Genomic DNA, 23,743 nt, shown 5'->3' on the forward strand with positions numbered 1-23,743 from the left:
CATTTTATGCCTCGTTTTGCTGCAAGTGTTTCTCGCAAAAAAAAAGTACCTAGTTATGAAATATAGTGCCTATAAAGTGGGTCAAATGTAAGTTATATGGTGTCTTGTAGTTGCGGAACTGCGTCGATTTAAATTCTATAGAGTATTCACATTCTATAAAGGACTTCTCAATTTCAATCTCACTGTGCGGACCCAGTGGTATGTTCTAATTTCATTTTTATAATGTTTTTACTTTGTCAACTAAAATTTGGAAACGATCCCAAGGTTAGTGTCTCATGACATAGGTACTAATTGAATATTTAGTCTCTTGTACTTTATTTAATGAGGAGTAACAGGATCAAATCATCAATATATAATGTAACTACTATTATATGAGTTTATATACCTACTAGATAGTATCGTAATAAGAAAAACCATTACAAATGCATACAGTTATACCTACTTGAGCTGGTTGGTAATCTGTCTTTGATAATTTTCAATGTTTGTTCGAAATTAAAATTTTAAGTAATTTACACCATTTCTTTTACGAAAATTTGCCAAAAATGGACGCTATATAGTGCTGGCGTCTAGACAAAATGCACAGGCATTTGTTTTAGATAGAATCAGGGGTCGGACACTGTTCTGGTAGGGCGAGTTCGGCTGGCATTGCTGCATAGCAATTGTTAGGGTTGACACAACTTGAAGTTCCCTCGTGTGCTTGCAATGCCACACATAAGACAATTAGGTGAATAAAATCTGAATCGTCTAATAGTCTTAGGTATATGGTACGGATAGTACCATGCACTACAAAAGGAAAATACAATGCGACGCGGAACTTCGGTTCTATGGGAATTTCTGTATGTAAATACTATTATTTATTCTGTGGTTGAAGAGTCAAGTTCTACATTAAAATTTACTTTTATTGTATAATATTACCAAATACCAAAAATTTGGAAAATACACTCAATTTAGTGATAATATTACAGCATGTTGACTTTTTAACATTGGAACTTGAAGTACCTATGTAAGAAGTTTTTGTCTAAAACGACAGCAATGAATATTACTATCACTGCACCTGACAATCCAAGGTCCCTTGCAGGATCTGTATTTGTGTCTGTCTATTTGTACGTTCCCGATAAACTCAGAAACTGTTACACGAATGTTTAAAATGCGGTGTTTACCTCTGATAGATTGATTTTTGAGATGTTTCGATGTATGACTTGTTAAGCTTTTATGTAAATTGGGAGTTTTAATTGGAAGCACTACTGAAGCCGTTTGAGACAACAAAACAATGTGCATGAGATTATCTCTCTTTCATTAGAAAATAAAGTTCACGATGTCAATGTCTGTTCTTAGGGTAAAATTAAACTGGTCATAACCTGCTAACCATGGCCATGTAGTAACTGTCTGCCAGACGCTAATGTATTCAATTGTGAAATGCTCTTTAATTATTTTATATTTCTATAGCTTTTAACTGTTACTTATAGATATTTTTGGGTCAATATACAAAGTTTAGTGGAAAGTAAATATATTGGAGTACTAATGATCCTGACTTTGGAATTTAGTACTTGTGTCCGGAAGACTAATTATAAAATAATTTTCACTTTCTAAACTACAGTACATGTCACATACTGTTCGTGACGCAACGCAAATGCTTAATTTTAATTCCAGCAAATGGTGATGCATTTCCCACCAATTTTAAAAGATAGATAAATGTATATTTTTGTACTTATATGTGTTCACAATCATAATTATGTTTGATAAATAACGTGTAAAATATTTATTGGTTTACATGTTGGATGCTGAATGTATATTATGTCCGAGAGCTGCGGTGACATGGTTGGAGAGCTTTGGTGGCATGGTTAGAGAGTTGCGGCGACATGGTTGGAGGCCGCTGCGTCCTGTGTGTACGTACGCGGTAGATGGAAGACAACTTGCCACCACTCCACGGCGGTTGGAGTGAGGCCGCTGCGTCCAGTGTGCGCACGCGGTGTTGAAGATGATTCGCTGGAGGCCGCTGCGTCCAGTGTGCGCACGCGGTGTTGAATCTTATTTTCGCTTGAGGCCGATACCCCCTGCGCGGGTACGCGGGTACAAGTAAGGGTCTCTGAGGCCGATAGCTCCCTGTGTGAGAACGCGGTAACAGAGATCACCAAATAGTCTGCTTGAGGCCGATAGCTCCCTGTGTGAGAACGCGGTAACAAGAGGCACCCCTACGCTTGCGTGAGACGGATGCTCCCTGTGCGAGTACGCCGTAACAAGCTCACCACACAGCCTGTGTCTGTGTACTTCATCGACAGCGCCAGTGGACAGCGTGGCGGCGGAGCTGCGACAGCTTTAAAACGGTGACTGTCAGGAGGCTGCGCAGGATCGGGACAGGTGGTGATCTCTCATTTCGTAGGCTGACTCATTTGGGATCACTGAGCGAAAATAGGTACGTGGTGGCATTATAAATATAATAGTACATATATTTTTACACCCTGTGCGTGTATCAGGATATAATATAGGACAACTAATGCTTGCATGAGACGGATACTCTCTGTGCGGGTACGCCGTAACAAGCTCACCATACAGCCTGTGTCTGTACATCTCAATTTACTAAAGTGAATTTCACATCTAGTGTGTGTATTGATATTATAAAAATAACAGTAGATATTTATATTGTTACTCCCTATGCATGTCTCAGGATATAATATAAGTTTAGCGGTCCAAATGTTTTGACGCCTTGTATTGTGTGCGTCGTGACATAATGATAACTGTGCATATACACCGTGTTTCACTTAACACTAAAAACCTGAAAACCGTTTGTTCAGAATCGAGAGTAGAATCGATTGAGCTATATCTTGATGGGGGTAATATTTTTATTTAAATTAGTATTATTAGTTATTTTTTATGTGCCTATTCTATTGTATTCATAATACAACATTGTGTACCTATATCGCATTGCTAGAGGTTGTTTACCTTTTTCAGTATTTGGAGGTATGTTTATCATAAGTTATAACAAAATAAACTCGTACCTAATTACAACCTTGTCATTTTGAACATTGGGTTTAAATTTGCTTACTGAGATTACCTGTCCAATTTGAAGCTGTGACAAAGCTTTAAAGTCTTTTACAGTGACATCGTAGCTGTCTATTGGTAAACCTTATGTCGTTGCAGTAACGTACACAAATAAATAGTTTAATGGTTTATGATGGTAGTTAGCAATTATTTTATTGAGTGTAGAGCTAAAAGTCAAGTAGAGTAGAAAATTAAAAATTCAATTTAAGAAAAAATAACCATCAGATTAAAAAATGAATACTCTAGATGAGTTTAAAAAATAAAAAAATCTGTTGGGGTGTCTGAGGTTTTGAGTGGTACCGGAAACACGTTGTATATTATTTTGCACCGTTTGTGTGTATTTAATTATCCAACACTGTTGTAAACTTTCTGCCTTAAATTCACGCTAGTCGTTGAGTTGCAGGAAATCATCCACGCTACGGTACCATACTATACATACACCCCGTGCGTGTGTGGGTGTGGACGTGGGACACGTTATGTGATGACACAAGTTACCAGACACTTACTTTCTGTTTCCAAGTCCAACTCATTACATTTACTGACGGTAGTTTTGGGTGACCACGAGAGCATATATATTGTAGTGTGGCATACCCACGGTTCAGCGGCGGCATTGCGAGCAGCGACTAAGGCCCTCTTGCACCAACCACTTAACTCGGGGTTAGTGGGCTGTCATCTGTCAAATTCCATATAAAATGGTGCGTTAACCCTCGGGTTAACCCTTCATTTTCGTTGGTGCAAGTGGCCCTAAGTGTAGTAGGTGTTATTGGTTATAATTATAACCTTAAGCTTCACATTAGCTTGTGATGCAACAGTCTTACTCTTGTTATAGGTAGTAGGTACCTATATTGAAGTGTATGTTTACCTGACTATGCACTCGCTGTCCAAAGATGTAGATTTAGCAAATACAAAACTTATTTTTAAAATCAATATATAAATATGTGTTACGTAGATATAAACAATATTCATTCAGTACTTTCAGTAGTGATACTAGAAAACAATGTGAATTATGATATTCATTTTCCTCAAATTGCAACAATTTTTGTGTGTACCTATTGTAAGGCCGTAATGTTTATATGTACTACAACAAAATTCGTTCAACAGTGATTGTAATTTACCTAGAATAAGTAAGTATAACCAAAGACATATGTAACTCCGTATAGACAGCTACAGTCTAAGAAAATACGGAACCCTAAAAACGTACCTCAGAACCATTTAGAAATAGGTACGGTAGCCTAGATGGCGCTAATACTAATATTTGACATTTTAACACATATCAAGCTAAGAATATGGGCTAAATTGTCTAAACTGAGGTTTAGAAGTTTCAAGCTTGTGTAGAGAGATGGCAGTCTATGCACTGTGCTTACATAATATATTATGTTGACAGAACTCTATAATATTTGATCTTCTTCATTCATATTCATTCATATTATTTATGGCATTCATATCATTCTTTGGTATAACATTAGATCTACAAGGAAGTTGGCACAGCCTTCGGAAAACTAATACGTTGTTAGAGGTGTAATTGATTTCCAAAATAAACCAGCGAATGCTTCCACATAACACAAAACATTTAAATAAAATATGAATAACTAACTCAACGTAGTTTTCTGCTTCTTTACTTATTTTCGATATTACAAATTTAATAAATTTCATCTAAACTGTTAAACGTTTACATATTATTGTGTAAGGGTGTTACTGCTTTAACTGAAACAGATATTATTAATAAAATGTGATTTGAAAATTTAATAACGTGCTAGGCTAGGCTATAAAATATTTTATGCAGTGCACCAAATAATTAGAAGAAATATATGGACAGTAATTATGTTTAAACATTATTTCTATTTAATAAGTCAAAGAAAAGATATAAAAAGTAAATGAATTGACCGTGACGTCACTCCTCAGTATTTCATAGTAATTCCACATTAGCAAATCGTTTTGACAGTTTTTAAAAAAGAAGCTGATTTGACTAGTAGGAAACTAGCCTATTCGAACAATATGGGTTGACCTTGGGATGTAGACCGTGACAGACTGATGCTGTTATACACCTTTTTGGATACGTCTTTCTAGGGTTGCATGTTGCTTAACTTGTTACTGTACTTTTGTTAAAATAAAAATAAAAAAATATTTTATTTTCTAAATTTGTTAACAAGTGTTAGCTATATGATTATGTACTTATACATCGGTAGTTGGATGAGGACATCCAGTCTATTACGGATGGCCGGAGACATTATGTATAAGTAAAATTGTTCTGTCTTTGTTTTATTAGAATCTTTGTCAAAATGTAAAAATATTTTTTTTATGCAGTGGAACTTTACTTAGGTACTCGAACCTTGACTTTTGATTTCGTGACACCTAGTTTTTGATTTGATTATGTTTTATTTTCGCTACCCGAAGGTTGTCTGGTAGAGGTCGCTCTTGAGCGATAATACCACCTGTTGTCTGCCTCTGTTTAAAATAATTTGTTTTGTCGCCACTATTTTTTTTCTGTAAGTATCTTTTGCGGAGGTGTGCCAATAAAGGCTAATACTATCTATATACCTTCATAAGACGAAGTCATCGTTAACACAAAATTACCCACTGGAAAATTATATTTTCTTGTGTCCAAAATTTCCACTGCATAATGCCAAAATTGTGTATGTTATACCTACAGATTGCTAAGTCAACCTTTTTTTTTTGTCAGTGTTTTGCTAAAGGTGCACAAATATTAATAACTAATACTTGGCAATTCTTATAATAGCTGTAACCTATAAATGTATTAGGACTCTCTTATCATCATCATCCTCTTTGCGTTATCTTTTTTTTGATATAAATTGTAAACGAATGACCTTAACTAGCAAAATGCAATTGATGATTATGATAATCTGTTAGTTTCTTAAGAAATATGTTTTTGTTTCTTATTTGCCTAGAGTCAGGCAAACAGCAGGATGGCCGATTGTTAGAAATGCCGCCTAGTTTAATACAAAACATGGATTAATCATATACCTTTTGTCTCGTTATATTGATAATTCCTCATATCATGTAAGCGGCACGATGATGATGATGATGTATTTAAGCTAGATTCTGAACGTAACCCTAACTGACAGCGCTGTTCTCTGTGGTCGAGCTGTCAATTAAAAAAGGAGTTATCCCGCGCGCGTTTTATGGGAGTCAGGACAGTCGAGCGTTGTGTATTTATTTAACTTAATAAATGTATTAATCAAGACCTAGTGCGTTTTATTCTTTCACTTGCGATATTGTCACGTCTACTTTTGTTGCATTTTTTAGTCTTTGGTTTCAACGAAACATGGCTGCCGCAACATGGCGCATCGGCATGAGTTTATATTAATACATTTTTTTTAAAGTAAGCGTGTTTAAACAAAAATGCAGTAAACCTACGTATGATAAGTCACTCCTTGGCTTTTGTTAGATTTTCCTGAGCAGTTTCTACAGTACCTCACTACACATGACGGCATTATTTAGACGAAATATTTTTCATTGCGATACGTCAATCTACCTCAGCCGTTCGGCACAGACTAAACGCGTTTGTGCCGATCGGCTCTAAGTGTTGTTACACAAAATCAAGTTGAGGTGCCCTCTCTAGTTAACATAATTACTCAAAGATTGTAACCGCTGTCAAGCGAGAAGTAAGTAAACATTGTGAAAAAATTAATGAAATCTTGTGCTATTTTACTACATTAGACAATTTTGGACGATGGTGGTTACAACATTATCGCCAATAACATTAAAATCGTTGTTTTCAGTGAGAAATTAACAAACTGGTGACTAAAACGGGGTTTCGTGCCATCGCTCACGAAATCATTTTCCAACCCGAGACGATGAATAAAGGCAATAAATTGGTGCTAGCTGGGCATTTTCTACAAATTGAAGACATTATTCCACCATTTATACCTATGTGCAATAAAGTATAAATAAATCATTGGCTTTTGAAATAGTTGATCAGTTCACTGGTATCCTGTCATTTTCATAGGCTAACTATAGGTATTATAAATATCATTGCAGGGTACAGGGTTTATTGTAAAATAAAAACAAACTAGCTATAATAACGTTTAATTATAATATACATTACAAAAACTTGTTTCATTTACTTGAAAATATTGGAGGTTTACCAGATATCACATCAAATACAGTCTGAATGCCATGAAATAAGTTCTCAGGAATTTTATTTAAAATGTGATAAGCCTTCAGTGGATGGACTGCTTCTGCTTCTATTGTTCTCGTGCTCCTTCTTCCCATTGAAACCTCGATATTTACGCATTTTCGTCAATCCGTTTCGATTTGTAAACAGGAGCACAGATGAGGAAACAAGTAAAATTATTTTCGAACATAACTGGGATTGGCTTCCACGTCGGCTTTTCTACCTCCAATAAAATTTGCACTATAAATTCACCGTAAATTCAATTCAATACTTGTATCAAATGATTACGCACTTTAAGTAAAACTTCAGAGATTGGACGACACTTTTCTTCTTACGGCAACTATTCACTTAAACGATGGTTTCGTTTCCACCACGGTCTTGGAAATAGCTAGAATTTAGTCGCTACTTTTCTTGGAGTTATTACAATTCGCCATAACAAATTTTACTGGGCCCGTATTAAATTTATCTCAAAAACGACATGAAAATGTTTACTGCAATATGGATTTGACAGCGCAAGTCAGCGACTAAGATGTCAATTTTGGCCGTAGTGAGCGCTGTGATCGTTTTAGCTACCCCCTCCACCCGCTTTGCACCCTGCCAGCGGACTGTAATACGTAAAAATCGAATAAGTTTATGTATTTATTGTAAGATCATTTCTTAATGGCAGCTTTCGCGTGGTTGTAATTATTCTCGGCATGTTCTGTACTCCATCTATATTCCACTATGACCACTGTCCCTGGGTATTGTTTAGCTCCTAGGTACAGTCGACTACAAAGAGATGTATCCATTTTTTCCACCTTATTACGTAAAAGGGGGATACATCCCTTTGTATCATGTTATTTTTTTTAGATGTACCTACTTTGACATTTAGAGGCTCAATACATCTCTAACATCTCTTATTAATCATAGTAACTTTGTACTTTAGTTGAATTCATACTATTTATTGTTGACATGTAAAAGTGTCCCTGTGTGGCCTACCGGCTGAATAAATGTATTGATTTTTTTATTTTTTTTGTCGACTGTACTGTTAACTAACAAGCCAAATTGTTGTATTTGTTACAAGTTACAACAGCCCATAGTTTCATTACGATCAATGTCGACGAACTTATACATTCTTGATTCAATGCATCGATCAATGATACCAATAAAATATGAATCACGTGGGTCAATAGGCCCGTGTATTCTGGCATAGACGTTGAAAAAACTAATAGAGTAGCAGCTTGATCACATGGAGGGCTGTAGTTAAGGTAGCATTCGGATCCCAGCAGTCGCGACCCGGCAGCCGCTGCCCAGCAGCCGCGACAAGGTCGCGCCGCACCGCTTTGTAGGGATTTATATGCGATAGTTTCCGACGCAAGCGACCGAGCAGCGCTGCTCCGAATGCTACCTTTAGTCATAACAAATATGTACCCTAGGTGTGTTTAACCTGAAATGTTGAAACTTTTGCAATTGACTCGCGACGTCGCTCGCTCTTTGTGCGCTCACTATTAGCGTTCATTTTGCTTTGACTGTATCTACATGTATTATAACGACGAGCAAAACGCTCGTGCGAGTGACAGATAAGTGATAATATTCAAATATAGGGGTGATATCAGCTGCACATTCGGATTGGCATAAATCATAGTAAAATGGGGTTCTCGTATCCCATTTTAATAAGCTCTAGTAGTATCTTCGCAAAACATATTTATCAGTAGGAACGTGTCATGCCTCACGGGTGTCTACTCATCTTCATAATATAGAGGGATTAAAATATACAAAAATGCCTGGAAGCGGACCGTCGAAAATGAGCTACGAGCGGCTGGTTTGAGCTAGAGCGAGGCCACGAGGGTCGCTGAAGATAGGAAGGCGTAGCGCGACCTGGTGAAGGCCCTTTGCACCTCTGGGGTGCCTTAGGACTACAACAACAAAATATACAAGAACCTGTAACGAGTGCCTACAAAACGTATTGTATGTGACGTCGTTCGACAGCATATAATAATTAATAACAATCTCTTTACCTGCACACCTGTAATAATATCCTATAGGGCTATAAGTTGTATTAATCTCAAATATATTAGGTATCTAAACTGTTTTTCATGCTTCATACTGTATCTATCTAACTGCCCAGTTTCTTGTTGCCAATAAAACTATGTTTTACTTATTTACATCCTTGTTTTTATTACCTTATCTAAAGAATATGCAGGAAATGATCTATTTACAGCTCCTCAGTCTCGATTATAGTGACGTAATGTATGAGCATCTAAGGATCAGGTCTCATGGCCCACGCAAATGGCTTATGGTAATTTGTTACTTCACCGTAAATTGTACGCCATTATATGTGCATAAGAGTATTAGTATTATGGTTACAATATCGATCAAATGAATAGTGAGTGATATCTGATATCTAACCTAATATGTACTAGTCTACAAATAGTAGTTTCTTAAAATAAACCTGTGTTGATGAGAGGAATGGAAGAGATTTCCATTTTTGCAAATTAAATTCATCGATATTTCGATGAGTTGAAATTTTCCCGGTGCAACTTATAAGAAGAGCAAATGATATGGACCGAACCGAAACCCACGCGAGCAAAATTAAATAGTGATTCATTCATTTTTTGTACGTTTTTTCCGCTCCTATCAGTCCGTATCCCACAGCTCTGTCATTCAATATTTTAAATTGTTTACGTGAACGTTTATCAATTTACGTAAAAACACAAAACAAAAAAAGTCATCATTTCTTGTAAGTCACAGCAGCAGATGATTTCTTGAAATTATATCAGTTTGATAACGGTTTCCTTAGATCTGGGGCCCATTTCTCAAAACTGAAAGTTACAAGTTACAAGCGGCAGTCTCATTCCAACTTACCATATTAGACATTGACAACCACTTGTAAATTGTAACTTGTAGCTTCGAGAAATGGGTCCGTATTATTTAGACTAGTGATTCATCAGAATGTCAAGTTCCCGATAAGGGACTCCAGATGCCACAAAGGCAGGCAAACCAGTTGCCAAAGACAGGAAACCAGCGCCTTTCTTACTAGGTTATACATTCACTAAGCATTTCATTTACTATGAGATTTTCCCGTGTAATAAGACACTAAAGATCCACAGTAACTTAGTGAAACGGGAGGTCGACGTATTCTGGTCTTTGAGGTGTTATTGTCAGAAAGTTGTTTATAAAAGAAGGCCTATCGTATCGATGGATAACACGATACTATTCCGAGAAGCATGCAAAATGATTTTTAGCTTTTGGGGTCTAGCAAGCGATAAGATTGAAAACTGTCCAAACTTTTTGCGGTTATCTTTTAGGAAGAATTTTACTTAGAATCGGGGTAGATTATTTTATGAATGTTATTGTGTTAAGTATTAGACTTATATTGACCGGGATATAGACCGTGATTACCTTTTTGATTTTTGCCGAGCTCCCGATATTTCGACGCAGTTGCATGCATCATAAGTCTAATGAAAATAACCGTGAATCATTCAAAACTCTTATTGTGTTAAGTATGTTTTTTTAACGAATGTCGGCTGGCTCTAAATTGCACAAACACTGGTTTTTATTACATCGTCCCATCGTTTGTCATTGTTTTCTTAATACATTTATTTTTTATTAACTTTAGAAAGAAAAAAAGGATGACAAGATGAACGTAAAACACATATTACAGCCTATTGCACTTACTAAACTAGGGTGTGTTTTACGACCATACTGTATGTGGGGCATTTTATCGATCAATTAAATTAGTTGCTTTTACTTTTAGTCCAACATCTACCTAAAATCGCAAGCCATTTGTCGCAAGGTTAGTAGAAGCCGCGAGTGAAACAGCGAGCCTACCGTGGACACCAGAGTTCGTAAACTGTGGGAAACTCTCTCTGTTATTCTAACCCATATATGCCCATAACTTGTAATTTATTTCCACCGCTTGGGGTGCCGTCAGGTTCAATTCTCGCGCGAGCGAGTTTTTCTGCAGTGGGTTTATAACGAGCCAATGGGCATTAATTATGCTAAATTGGAATAAACTTACGTTAGGACCTCAGGCCCCGTAGCCGAATGGGATTTCTGCGACGCGAAACGAAAACGAAACGCCGCGAATAGTAGTCTGGCTCTGTCGCGCCAATACGCAAGAGCGGTAGAGATAGATAGCTACGAAAGAGATATCATCGTGAGCGTTTGTCCATTCGGCTACGCACACAGGCTACGACATACGCATATTATCTGTGATAGTTATGATTTATGGTTGCGATGTATCAATTACGGTAACGGCAGCCGTAACATGACGCCTGACCACAAATCTAGCTCAGATCAGACCGGTTTTGCGTGTGACAAAATGCCTAGGTACACTGTTAAACAGAAATTGTGTGTGTAATTCGACATTTAGAGACTTTTTATAAAAGTGTGTTTTTGTTTATGATATAGGAGATAAACAAGCAGATAGATCGCCTGATGGTAATCTAACATTGCCAATGGACACTATCAACTCCAGAGAGAAATTAGTTTTTCAAAAATCAGCCTTGAGCAGGGTTTACATCTTTGATTTACTTGAAAAGAAAATTAAATTTGACTTAGTACCTAAATAAAAAAAATAAAAAACAGATGTCCCTAAATCTAAACATGGCATTATAGGCCAGCATTAGGACAACTTAAAAAAACTTTGCTGTGGCAAATAAGAGTCGGTTGCTCCAAACTGTTTGTCATCCAATTTAATGTTTGCAATTTTTTTTATACGGGAGTCTCCATAAACTTCTGCTCTGTGACATTGACGCTATAAATTTAAGTAGCATAACTCTGTACCTTTGTACAAAGTATGGTTAATTATGAGTTACTAGTTTTTGCCCGCGGCTTCGCTCGCGTTAAATTAGAAAATTGCAGTATGTTCCATACAAACTTCCACTTAGGGAAGCAGGGGTGGGGGGGGGGTAAAACAAAGACAAAAAGTAGTCTATATCACTCTCTGTCCCTTCAACTATCTCCACATAAAAAATCACGTCAATTCGTTGCTTTGTTTTGCCGTGAAAGACACACACGCTTTCCCATTTATAATATTAGTATGGATTTTTTCTATCCGGTACAGCAGTGAATATAATAGTAGGATAATCTAAATAAAATCATATGGGATAATATTATTATCAAATAACAAAGAAGAAAAAGAAGATTTACAACTTTAAAACTTCAAACATAACATAAGTAACTAGTAATTAATTATCATCAATATTATGCATGCATATCAACAATGGCAGTTGTTGATGTGACATGGTTAGCATAATAAGTATAATGACCCTGGTAAATTGTTCTAAATTTATAATAATGAGATTATATTTGAATAGCATTAAAACACATAGCATGCAGTAAATATTATCCATACATACAGTCACGCCTGTATCCCATAAAGGGGTAGGCAGAGCACATGAAACTACCAAAGCTTCAGTGCCACTCTTGGCAAATAAGGGGTTGAAAGAAAACGAAACTGTGGCATTGCAGTGACAGGTTGCCAGCCTCTCGCCTACGCCACAATTTAACCCATATCCCATAGTCGCCTTCTACGACACCCACGGGAAGAAAGGGGTAAGGGGTAGAAATAAATATTATGTAGCTTTAAATAGCATCTAGGAAGAGATATTGAGAGTACAATGAGTAAAATGTCTCATTATGACGAAGGAAAATTATAATGTGGGTAGTATTGGCTTTTGTCTGAATTTCACCTTCCCATGCAGAGTTTCATTCTTTATTAAAACTATGTGTTTCATTAAAATGAAACTTTTCACTAGCTATATCCAGGGCCAATTTTACCAATTAGTTTATTAGGCACTTCTGACTTATGAAACAAATGAAAATGTAAAACCAATTTGGTTGAAAAACTTTTTCATAGGGAACAGTCAACTCTCATACTGATCATAAGCCCCTCTCTCTATTTCTGTGATGTAATATATGGATGATAGAGATGGGCCGAATACGGACTTTGCTGAATACGAATATTCGGCCGAACATTCGGTTCAGCTGTTACCGAACCGAACATACGGCCGAATATTCGGTTCCGCCATATTTTAAATCCTAGCTTAGAGTTAAAAACTTTTCAATGATTGGCAATGGGTATCTACTAAGGCTCTTAATGTTCCTATAATTTAGTGCATAAGAACATTTTGGTTTTTGATTCTTAAGCTATGTTATTTTTACTTTTTTACATAATTATTGTGGGTACTTATATTTTTAACGCATTTTATCTCCCTTTGGTGGTTCCTTAGAATGCTGAAATAGGATGTCATTATCCGATGAAAAACGAAACAACATACGCTATTTATTTACTTTGTTTATTCGGTAAATATTCGGCAATGTAACCGAACTATTCAGCCGAATACGAACATTGAAAAACTTGCCGAATATGCCGAATACCGAATATTTACCGAATATTCGGCCCATCTCTAGTAAATACTAAAATCCGTAATACAAGAAATGTAGTTCTGGGAGTATCTGTATGTATCTGGGAGTATATTTAAAGTTTTCTAATTTGATTAAAGTATAAGAATAATATAGGAAACACTTACTGATATCTGTTATTGGAGCTTTGGTGCTGTACCCCTTTAGATGTCCAGAGTCAGAATCGTCCAGTAACTCCGGCGTCTCGGGCAGCCCCGCAATCACGAAGTAATCCGCCACTCTCTTCTCGTCCATACTTATTAATTAACTTACTACCCTTGAAAATTGTCACACTACGAAAAAACAAATACTAATTACAATAACCCTTCACACATTTTATACAATAATCACTTCAAAAAGCCATTAAAGACGTGTATTGAACACTTATTCAGTGCAGAATATAACCAATAACAAGAATAAAATAACAAATCTGAAAGGTTGTTACCAATAACATGATTTGAAACCCTTTAAGTGAATTAAGCGTTCGTTTTATTGCCAATGGCTAGTTTTAGATAACGACTTGCACATGAAGTATACATTCTCACATTTCTTATTAAACATTAACAACTTATTGCGTTTTTAAACAACCATTCACTGATTAAATAAAATAAAACACAGGTGCATCACAAACGTCATTTTTGCTTTTCAGATTGGACGACTAATCGTACGATACGAAGTGAAGTTGGCAACGTATCAGCGATCGCAAACATCAGTGACAAATAATAAGTATTTTTATTACTGCTAGTATTTTTAATTAGTTCAGATGCGTTTATTTGTGAATTAACATAATTTATCACACTTTTATATATATATATATGTAAACTACCATTATATAAATAACACTTTATAATGTGTATCGAAAACCTAAATTTAAAAATACTCATGATATTTATTCTAAGTATTTCGTCTAAAATTACGAGAATCCGTGGCGTGGACCGATTATTCTTGGATTTTTCAAATTTTCAGTATCCAAAACGGTATCATCAGCTTCATTTTATTGATATAATGTTCTTTATTGTTAAAATTTTCATTTATTCGTGAACACAGGCAAGACATAATAACAAGACAGAAAGGAATGAAGTTCCACGAAATGGCCTCATCTCAGCGTGTTGCTGGTGACTTCCAGCGCTGATCTTCCGATGAGACCACAAAGTGAGAAAGATTCACGGAGGGTAACAGACACAAGAAATACAAATCACATACAAGAAAACGTTACAAGAAAAATAACAACAGATTGTGATCGAAACATGAAATAAAAAAGAATAATAATAAACTGTACGCACTAAATTAATTAAAAAGAAAGGGGGGAAATGTGGGGGGACCCACATCTGGCGTCTCGCGAGCGTCGCGTCGGGCCAACTGTATGGAAAAAGACGCCGCGTCGACGCAGCGTCAGGCTTTGCCCATACAGTTGGCCCGACGCGACGCTCGCAAGACGCTAGATGTGGGGGACCCAAAAGAGTCGTACACCAGATCGCACACGCCGCGTTTTAACGTTTGGTCGAACCATACTATGGGTGTACATTAAAGCGGCAAAAATTGCTAGTTGCAACTGATGGTGATTATAAATGGTGAAGTTACTTCTAATTCTAAAGTTTCATTCATTGTCACTTCCATTTCCGCTACAGTATACATTGTTGGTAAGGCAGTAAATAAAACAAAAATACATTATATGCGATACTTTTTAATCATACATCAATAACAATTTCCTTCTGAGCAACAGCAGAAGGAGCTAGGATCTCATTTGTTTCTACAGAGGTCGTACGTCAACTCTGAGCGCCCGCTAATAACATATTAATAGCCCCTTCCAGCTCACTCACCTTTTTACACACTTCAATTTCAGCTTGAACTTTAGCTATACTTCTATAGAGACGCTGGTTGTCTTCAGTCAAAAGATGAACTTGGTTGCCATATACATCAATGACAACATTCAAAACATCAATTAATGTTCTGTTAAACATGGTCTCCCCTAACTTCCTCTGTATAAATTTAAGCAGTTTGTATAAGTGACGGTCATCTATGCCACCCAAAGCTGTGTGGAAGACATTCCTTTTCAGTAGTTCTTGGAGCATACACACAGTTCTACTTGGATATTTGGATGCAGTTAAAAGTGTTGCCGCATAAGCAATCTTGAGTACTCATGTTTCCTCAAATATTTCTCCAACAAGGGTTCAGCCGCAAGTTTACTCTTAGTTACTGATAAATCAATGTTAGAAAGCTTATTAAAGTCCGATACAAACTTAAAACTTGTTTTGTTCTCTGCATCTGTTTCTACTTTCTTTGTCTTAGAATGCTCTCGTTTACTGATTGATATAACACCATCTACCATGCCGACTGCTAGGACATCATCGCGATGGTCGGCTACAGCCATACTAAGAATAGCATTAGGGAAGTCCATATTGTGAACAACAGCAAATGTTGAAATGTCGTAAAACTTCAAGTGTCTGTCCAATGATGCCGACATGAGTCTGCTGTTATTACTGGACAATCTTAAAGATGTAACCGTTTTGTGATGCGATGATATGCAAGAGAGTAATTTTCCACCGTTGAAAATGTCCCAGACTTTTATTTGAGTGCCTCCAGCACTTACAAATATTCCTCCGGATGGTAGGAAAAGTGTGGACTCTATTGAGTCTCCATGGTTGACTGTGAGTACAGTCTCATTGGTACGACAATCATACATTTTGACAATGTTGTCATAGCCACCAGATAAGATGATATCTGGGGATATCGGACTTGTGGCCCCAGCTCTGACATAATCTGTGTGTTCTGTAAAGTTTATGACTCTTACTTCAGGTAAACGATGTCCCAAAGACCAACAGATTTGTCATCTGAACAACCAAGAACTTTAGGTTGTCTCTTTGTGAAGAATGTCCTGTGCACCTGTAATTCAAATTACAGCATTATTATTTTAAATTATAGACTGCATAAATTGAAGCTTTGAAAAAGGTTGCTAGCTAGCACTAATATAATTATGTACAAAATTATAAATTACTTACAGGTGCCGTATGTCCTGTAAACACCCTAAGTACATTTTTGGATTGGACGTCAAATAGTTTGACAACTTTTTCCTCACTGCCTGCCACTAGGAGACGGCCGTCACCCCTGAAGGTTGCTCCATAGGCACCCTTCCACAAATTGAGACAGGTTCTTGGCTACTACTTTAGTTATTGGGTTGCATAAACCTGTAAAAAAATCCAAAAGATGGAAGGGTAAATTTATATTATTTAACTTTGTGACCTCTTGATTTATGCAAATATGAAGTATGCCTGTTTATTTCAATAGTACTTACCTGAACTCTGACAGAGCATGTGGCGGCAAAATAATAGGGCTGTACCGGACAAAAGTCCAAATAGTCAATGGCTCCATATTCTTTGACAAGGACTGGTAACTAAAACATACAAATAAACAGTTATTGTGTATTGCTAAATGTGCAAATACCACTCAAATAATGCAATCAATGAGCTTACCCCCAAGTTTCTTCCAATATACTGAATCTGGCGTTTCTGTAGCCTTCAAGAGAGGTGCATATATCTTTTTATTAGTTTTCTTGAATGGATATGCTATTTTAGATGGATTTTTCGCCATTGTCATATTATTAATAAAGTTTCATAACAAAAACAGTGCGCTATTCGCGTGCAATTCTAACCTCACTCAGTACTCAGTAAATGTCAACTGTCACCAAATGATGTCCGAAACATGCTAAAAAATTCTCGCTGCGAAGTACACGCAGGTATCTCATTGTGTGTAGTTTGGACAATAATTGAATTCTAGTTTTTTAGCCGCATGATGTCAAAGTGTTTAAGTGCTTGTTTTAAACACTTGAAAATTGTTCTTTCAGGTATTTCTTCTTATGTCAACTGTCACTGCGTTAGTGTCAGTCACTGTGTCACATCTTTAGATTGGGTTTGGGTTATAATTTTATTTTAGAATATAGAAATATCTCACTTAATGGAAACTTAACTTATTATTGTACGTTAAGAATATGCGGTGTACTCAAGTTGCATTTTGAATAACCCATTCCATTTAAAACATATAAGCGGTAATAAGTGAAAATGTTCAAATTATTGAGACACCATGGGTGCTGCAGCGCACCTTCGACTTTGTTTAGGGACAAGTTTGAGGTTAGAAAAGTGAAGACTTATTATGTATACGCATCAGCTGGATCCGTGAGATTCTCATCGTCGGGTAGCGATGCAGGCAAGACTACTACTTTAGTAGATGTTATACCGGAGCCACTGCCAGTGCCGCAGATTCCCGACGGCTTAGCAGAGACAGTACAGTCCTTAGCCGCTAATGGAGAACCTACTGCAAGTTTAGGCCTCGGCGGCTGGAGCCCCCGTGGGCATGGTGCAACAGTGCTTAGAATATGCATGTCTCCTGGATATTCCATGGTGGGGCGCTATTTTGATTGGTACCATCGTCGTCCGTATCGCCATGTTCCCTGCTAGTCATTATGGCGCAACGGAACACTGCAGTTATGAATAACCATCTACCTGAAATACAGCTGCTGCAAGTCAAGATGACTCAAAGCGAGGCAATCAGGTAATCAGTTAGAGTCGCCTGATTATGCTCAAGAAATGATGATTTTTATGAAAGAAAAAGGCTTGAATCCTTTTGAAAAAAATATGTTGGTGCCTCTGGCGCAGGCTCCCTTCTTCATCCTTCTTCAGTGGGTTTGAGAGGAATGGCAAACTGCCCAGTTGAGAGCATGACATATGGCGGGTTGGCTTGGTTCATGGATCTAACAGTACCTGACCAGGTACTTCTTACTCCCCCTTATTACCAGTGCCACATTGTGGGCAACAATAGAGTTGGGAGTAGACGGAGGTCGCTTGGAAGCCTCAAATATGGTCATGATGAGATATTTTTGCGGCCATACCTATAGTCATGATACCATTCACAATCAACTTCCCTGGAGCAATCCTTGTGTACTGGTGCTCCAGTAACACAGCATATCACTTATCCAGGTGGGAGTTCTTAAAATACCTGCTGTTAGAGAATACCTTAAGATACCTAAACTGATGAAACACACACCGGACACCCTGCCAATCAAGAAAAAGGGCTTTGTAGAGGGTGCCAAAGATTCCTGGACCAACATGAAGATCTCTAAAGAACTGGCTGAAAGACAAAGGGTAGATGAACTCATCTTTACTAAGGCAGCAGGAAAAGGACCCCTACAAAAAACATATAAATTTGATTCCCACAAAGCTTTCTAATGTACAAGCGAAATCAAAATGATTTATTGTATTTAGTTTGTAGATTCTTTTTAGTAATAAAATAAATGTTGACATTAAGTCTTGTTTCATTGTAAATCTTTTACAACTTTGAAAATCTATTTACTGTATGTGATAGGTACACGCCATCTATCTATATAAAAGTGACGCTAGATAGCGTTGCTTTCACATAAGTTTTACTTTTAAAACTGACCATAAATATAGCCAGAATACATTTCAGGTCACAACCAATTTTTATTTAATTATTAAATTGATATAAGATAAGATATTTTTCCCTCACTAGCTCGGAAACACGTGTTTTGTCCTTTAATACCAGCAGGTAAAAACGCATTTTATCCACTAGTGGGTAAAGTAATTTGACCTTGAATAAAGTCAAATTAACTGCTTTAAAATTGATAAAAGTAGGTGAATCTAGTAATAAAGATGATTTACCACCTGTGGAACTACTGGAAGCAGTGATAAACGCATTTTTTGCGTTGTAGTTTTCTCGCTATAGTGAGGGGAAAAGTTTTGTGTTACACTCGGGTGCAAATGTATTTTACTTCTCGTGTGTTAAAAAAATAACTCGATTATCATTCTCAGTTTGTAAAAATGTCTGTAATCATAGCAGTATTTTAAAATTTTTGATTTACCCATAATTAAGCTACTTCATGTAGGGAAGTTGCATGTTACTTTTTGGTCTAATTCGCCCGAAATTATCGTGAATTACGTGGTGAATAATTTAATTTTCAACTTTCATAATTTCCTTTTTTCAGGTATTTTCACTATCGACAAATTACTTTCACGGCTAAAGTACCTACTAAAGTTAATGTGGTCATTGTCTAGAGACTTCCTTGCACAAACCTTGCATTTAGGAACTAAGGTTGCATAAATAGGTATATCAAATGGGAATAGCTAAGCATATTTGACACTGATTTTGGACTGGTGTTACGTCACATATAACATGGCAACTTCAAAGTAACTTCGTCTTTTGGCTAGTCTGTGAAAAAAAGTCAAATAGGACGCAGTTGCTTGCGTGGACGACGGTCGCGCGACCGCCGTCGTGGCGTCGCATGTCGCATCGCCTATCATCATACTTGTTCATCGACGTCGCCCACTGAAGACACTTCCATAGAAATCGAAGGTTTGATTTCGTCGCGCCGCGTCGCATCGCATCGTCGCGTGCCCGTCGTCCACGCCTTCAGCCACGGCGTAAGGAGCATGAAATCAGCGTGCGTAGCCGAATGGCATTTCTCCGACGCGAAACGAAAACGAAACGCCGCGAAAGGTAATCTGGCTCTGTCACGCCAATACGCACGAGCGATAGAGATAGATATCTATGAGCGTTTCGTTTTCGTGAGCGTTTGTGACATTCGGCTACGTACCCAGCACGGACTCTATCCATTGCGAACGTTTTAGGGTTCCGTAGCATTATATATGTTATCATTAATGGCTAAAACCGTAAATAGTTTCGTCAATACGGTCCATTTACTCATTATGACATCATAATTACTCATTATACCGGATGTAGGTTTTACCTTTTTTTTATTTATTTGCGAACGTTTTGAGGCCTGCGTCTCCTCTGGCTGTACGAGATTTGTGATGCCTTCTGGTTGAGTTGAGGGAAAGCATTAACGCCGTGTCTTGCGTGGGCGACGGCCGCGCGATGGTCGCGCGACGGCGATGCGACGCATACGAAATCAAACCTTATCGATATGGAAGTATGAGACGCGACGGCGACGGTCGCGCGACCGTCGCCCACGCAAGACACGGCGTAATACAGCTATTACTGTTCCAGGCTTAACGTGATAACGCGAGCACAACCTAAATACTTAAGGTACCCGTATCAAATTAATTCCGAATGCTTATTCGATTGGACAAAGCGGTCTCGTTTAACTCAATTATACAGTACGTATTACGGTAAGAATTGTTTAAAAATTATATTTAAATGTTCTTAATTTAAGCCAAACGTACAATAGTTGCCGCCTACATAAGGTAAAGCGGGGCAAATCTCGACTGGGGCAATTGTAACCAATTTTTTTCCATTATTACAATATGACGTTGAGTTCTACGTATCTACTGAACACGCCTACCATGTATAACCGGCGGTGGACACTATTTAATAATGCAAACATTGTAAAACATGATAAAATGGACCAGTTACATTTGCCCTCCAGTCGAGATTTGCCCCGCTGTACCTTACACAAATTGACTCTTCATTGACGCGCCAATACGAGCGATTGCAGTTGCACGCTTGGCTAAAGAGTCGGGCACCTAGTCAACGTCAAAATCGCTTACGATATCGTAACTGTATCTATCTCAATCCATCGCTCTTCAGCATTGATGCAATAGGATGAACTAGCTACGATAACGATATTATCGTAAGCAGCTCAACTTCGAAACCAGGCCCCGTAGCCGAATAGCATTTCTACGACGCGAAACAAAACGAAACGCCGCGAAAGGTAGTCTGGCTCTGTCGCGCCAATACGCAAGAGCGATAGAGATAAATATCTACGAGCTTTTCGTTTCGTGAGCGTTTGTGCGTTCGGCTACGCACGCAGATTCCCTTTGGGAACGTAGGATCGTATCCTACTGACCGCGCCATGTAGGTAAAGTACTTGGGATCATAATGAAACCACCTCAGCTGATTATGGACTGATTTATTATTTTACCTTACATGTATTTACTGCCTAACCACATAGTAATATGTGACAATGACTTAGCTAGCTACTCATGTACAGTCAACCAATTGGAACCTTAGGGCCACAGATTGTAAGAAATCTCTTACTGCTTGTCATTTGACATGGTTGTAAAGCGGCCTAGGGTTCCTTCCAATTGGTTGACTGTACATGTAAGTTTACCGTTCCTGCTTTGTAGCACAGATGTAGTGTAAAAAGGGTTTCTCTTCGAAACGTTCGTATTTGTCACGCTAGTTCATAGTTTAATGTCAGTACCTACATCTTGTACGCATGACACGTTCGTACGTTTCCGTAACAATACGAAGGCAACTCTTTTCGTACTACATCTGTGTATGTTTCCCAGTTCTTAATGTCACGTTTCTAGAAACCCTACATTGCTTTTTAAATAATTAAAGTATATGATAGATTGAGTACAGTCAGAAGTGTAAAAATACGTATCGATTTTATCCGCTCAAAAATATGTACCGAGACCTTATTCCGCCGACATAATGTGCTATGGGACATATTTTTGATAAGTTAGTACTGTACGCACCCATATTTTTACACTTGACTACATACATGATTGTTATTTCAACAAAATTGTAATGTTATTTGGTAGTAGGTAACAGCTAGAGCCACAAATAAAACTGGGGCTGCTGTATAGTACCTAACCTAACCTAGAGCTTCTCTTCAGCAACCCCAACACGAAACGCATAACTTTCTGCTGCTGGCTGTACCTGTATGAAAGTGAATGTGAAATTAACAATAAGCATTGCGATTCAGCGAGGAAATGTCGCCACTATCCTTGGTACAACATCTCACTCAAGGGCCTATTTTAGACATTAGCATGTCTCAAAATACTTCCTTCTCCAAAATATATATGTACGAGTACATCACATCACTTACAATACAATAGTTACCTACAGACAGAAATGTAGGATACCTATTACAGACGTTACAGTTTAGTTTGCTGCTTATCTTACCGACTAAACTGCAAAATTCCCGATAAGGGCGTTGTTGTGTGATGAGCACAGATATTCTACGGAGTCATGGATTTCTTCTATGTATAAGTATTTATATATTATATATATCGTTGTCTGAGTACCCACAACACAAGCCTTCTTGAGCTTACCGTGGACCTCAGTCAAATTGTGTCAGAATGTCCTATCATATTTATTTTATTTATTTAAAATTGATTGTTTTCTTACAGATTTATTTTGTCTTTCGTGAATTAACCTCATCAAGCAAATGGCCATATATTCGACTTTGAGTGATGCTATGAGCTCCAGAGTAAACGATTTGGCGCCGAATTCTCTTACCGCCAAAAAGTTTAATAAGCTCTGGCGAAAGCACCAATTCAAATTACAAACGACGCAAAAGTAAGAACAAGTCAGTCTATATCTCAAATAATCATATCCACGCTTACGTTCTCTCACTGAAGAAAAATCAGAAAATAAGATCTTATCTTCATTTCAACTAGCTGCTAAATTGTATAAATCTAATTCTGATGAATTCAAAATGGCGAAGAAACTGGGAAAGAAGAGCAACAAAAAGTCTGTGTTGACCCTTCCTAACGAACCAGCTGCACTGCCTCAGTCTTTGCACTGCTTCAGGTGACGCGAACGATTCCGAATATTTCAAACGTATCAACAAACCTAAGGCGCCAAAGACTAAAAAACGCCAGCCTCAGAAGAAAACTCCCAAGCCACCAGATTACAATTGTGAATATTATGACAGAGATGCGGACTACTGTTCCCAAATGAACGTGTACCTGGATTGTAGTTCTGCGGATGTTGTTAAGAACTTCAAAGGCGACTGCCGGAAAAAAGCACGAAATTACAATTCCAAAACTGAAACAGACGCTGCACCGTCACCGTCTGATGTTTAGTCTATGTTGAGAAACATGAATAGATTTCAGTTTTTATCCATCTCCACCACATGTCTGATGACAGTGTGTACGATGTATTGCCAAGGAAAAAAGTTGTCAAGAAGAAACTTAATAGAGGGTGAGATATCTTTGTATCGTGAAACATACACATAGTCTTTCTTTAAAATGATTAAACCGCTAAACTTTAGGTTTTGCAAACGCGAGCATAGCGAGCTACACAACCCTAATCACAACATTTCTATTTCAGCGTTTATGAAACGTACCGAACTGAGCAGATTTATTTTTAAACTGAACTTAATGTTCCTACAAGAGTCAGTCCTTCAAACTCTTCCCAGATAACTGTCATCGACACCAGCGATGAACTCAACAAATTTTTAAAAAAGAAGTAGGAAATGTTCAA

The 23,743-nt window shown here is 37.5% G+C and overlaps 1 protein-coding gene and 2 pseudogenes across 8 annotated transcripts in view; 1 reads left to right on the forward strand and 2 right to left on the reverse strand.

Annotated features, from left to right (window-relative positions):
* LOC125234065 (DENN domain-containing protein Crag) overlaps window positions 1-14,215 on the reverse strand; it is an 82,828-nt gene extending 68,613 nt beyond the window's left edge. For 5 of the 8 annotated variants that reach the window (XM_048140245.1, XM_048140248.1, XM_048140246.1 and 2 more), the window contains exons 1-2: window positions 14,007-14,211; window positions 13,690-13,854 (exon numbers count right to left, since the gene is read on the reverse strand). In XM_048140245.1, the coding sequence (XP_047996202.1) occupies window positions 13,690-13,816 (127 nt within the window). In that variant the 5' untranslated portion in view covers window positions 13,817-13,854; window positions 14,007-14,211. Of the gene's footprint in view, window positions 1-13,689; window positions 13,855-14,006 lie in introns of all 8 variants that reach the window. The other 3 variants (XM_048140241.1, XM_048140242.1, XM_048140243.1) reach the window with 3 other exon arrangements.
* Window positions 14,216-15,249: 1,034 nt separating this feature from the next.
* On the reverse strand, window positions 15,250-17,219 carry LOC125234070 (annotated as a pseudogene).
* A 224-nt stretch (window positions 17,220-17,443) lies between these two features.
* On the forward strand, window positions 17,444-18,802 carry LOC125234242 (annotated as a pseudogene).
* The last annotated feature ends 4,941 nt before the right edge of the window (window positions 18,803-23,743 follow it).

Source organism: Leguminivora glycinivorella, chromosome 15 (genome assembly GCF_023078275.1).
Source record: "Leguminivora glycinivorella isolate SPB_JAAS2020 chromosome 15, LegGlyc_1.1, whole genome shotgun sequence".
Classification (NCBI taxonomy): Eukaryota; Metazoa; Arthropoda; class Insecta; order Lepidoptera; family Tortricidae; genus Leguminivora; species Leguminivora glycinivorella.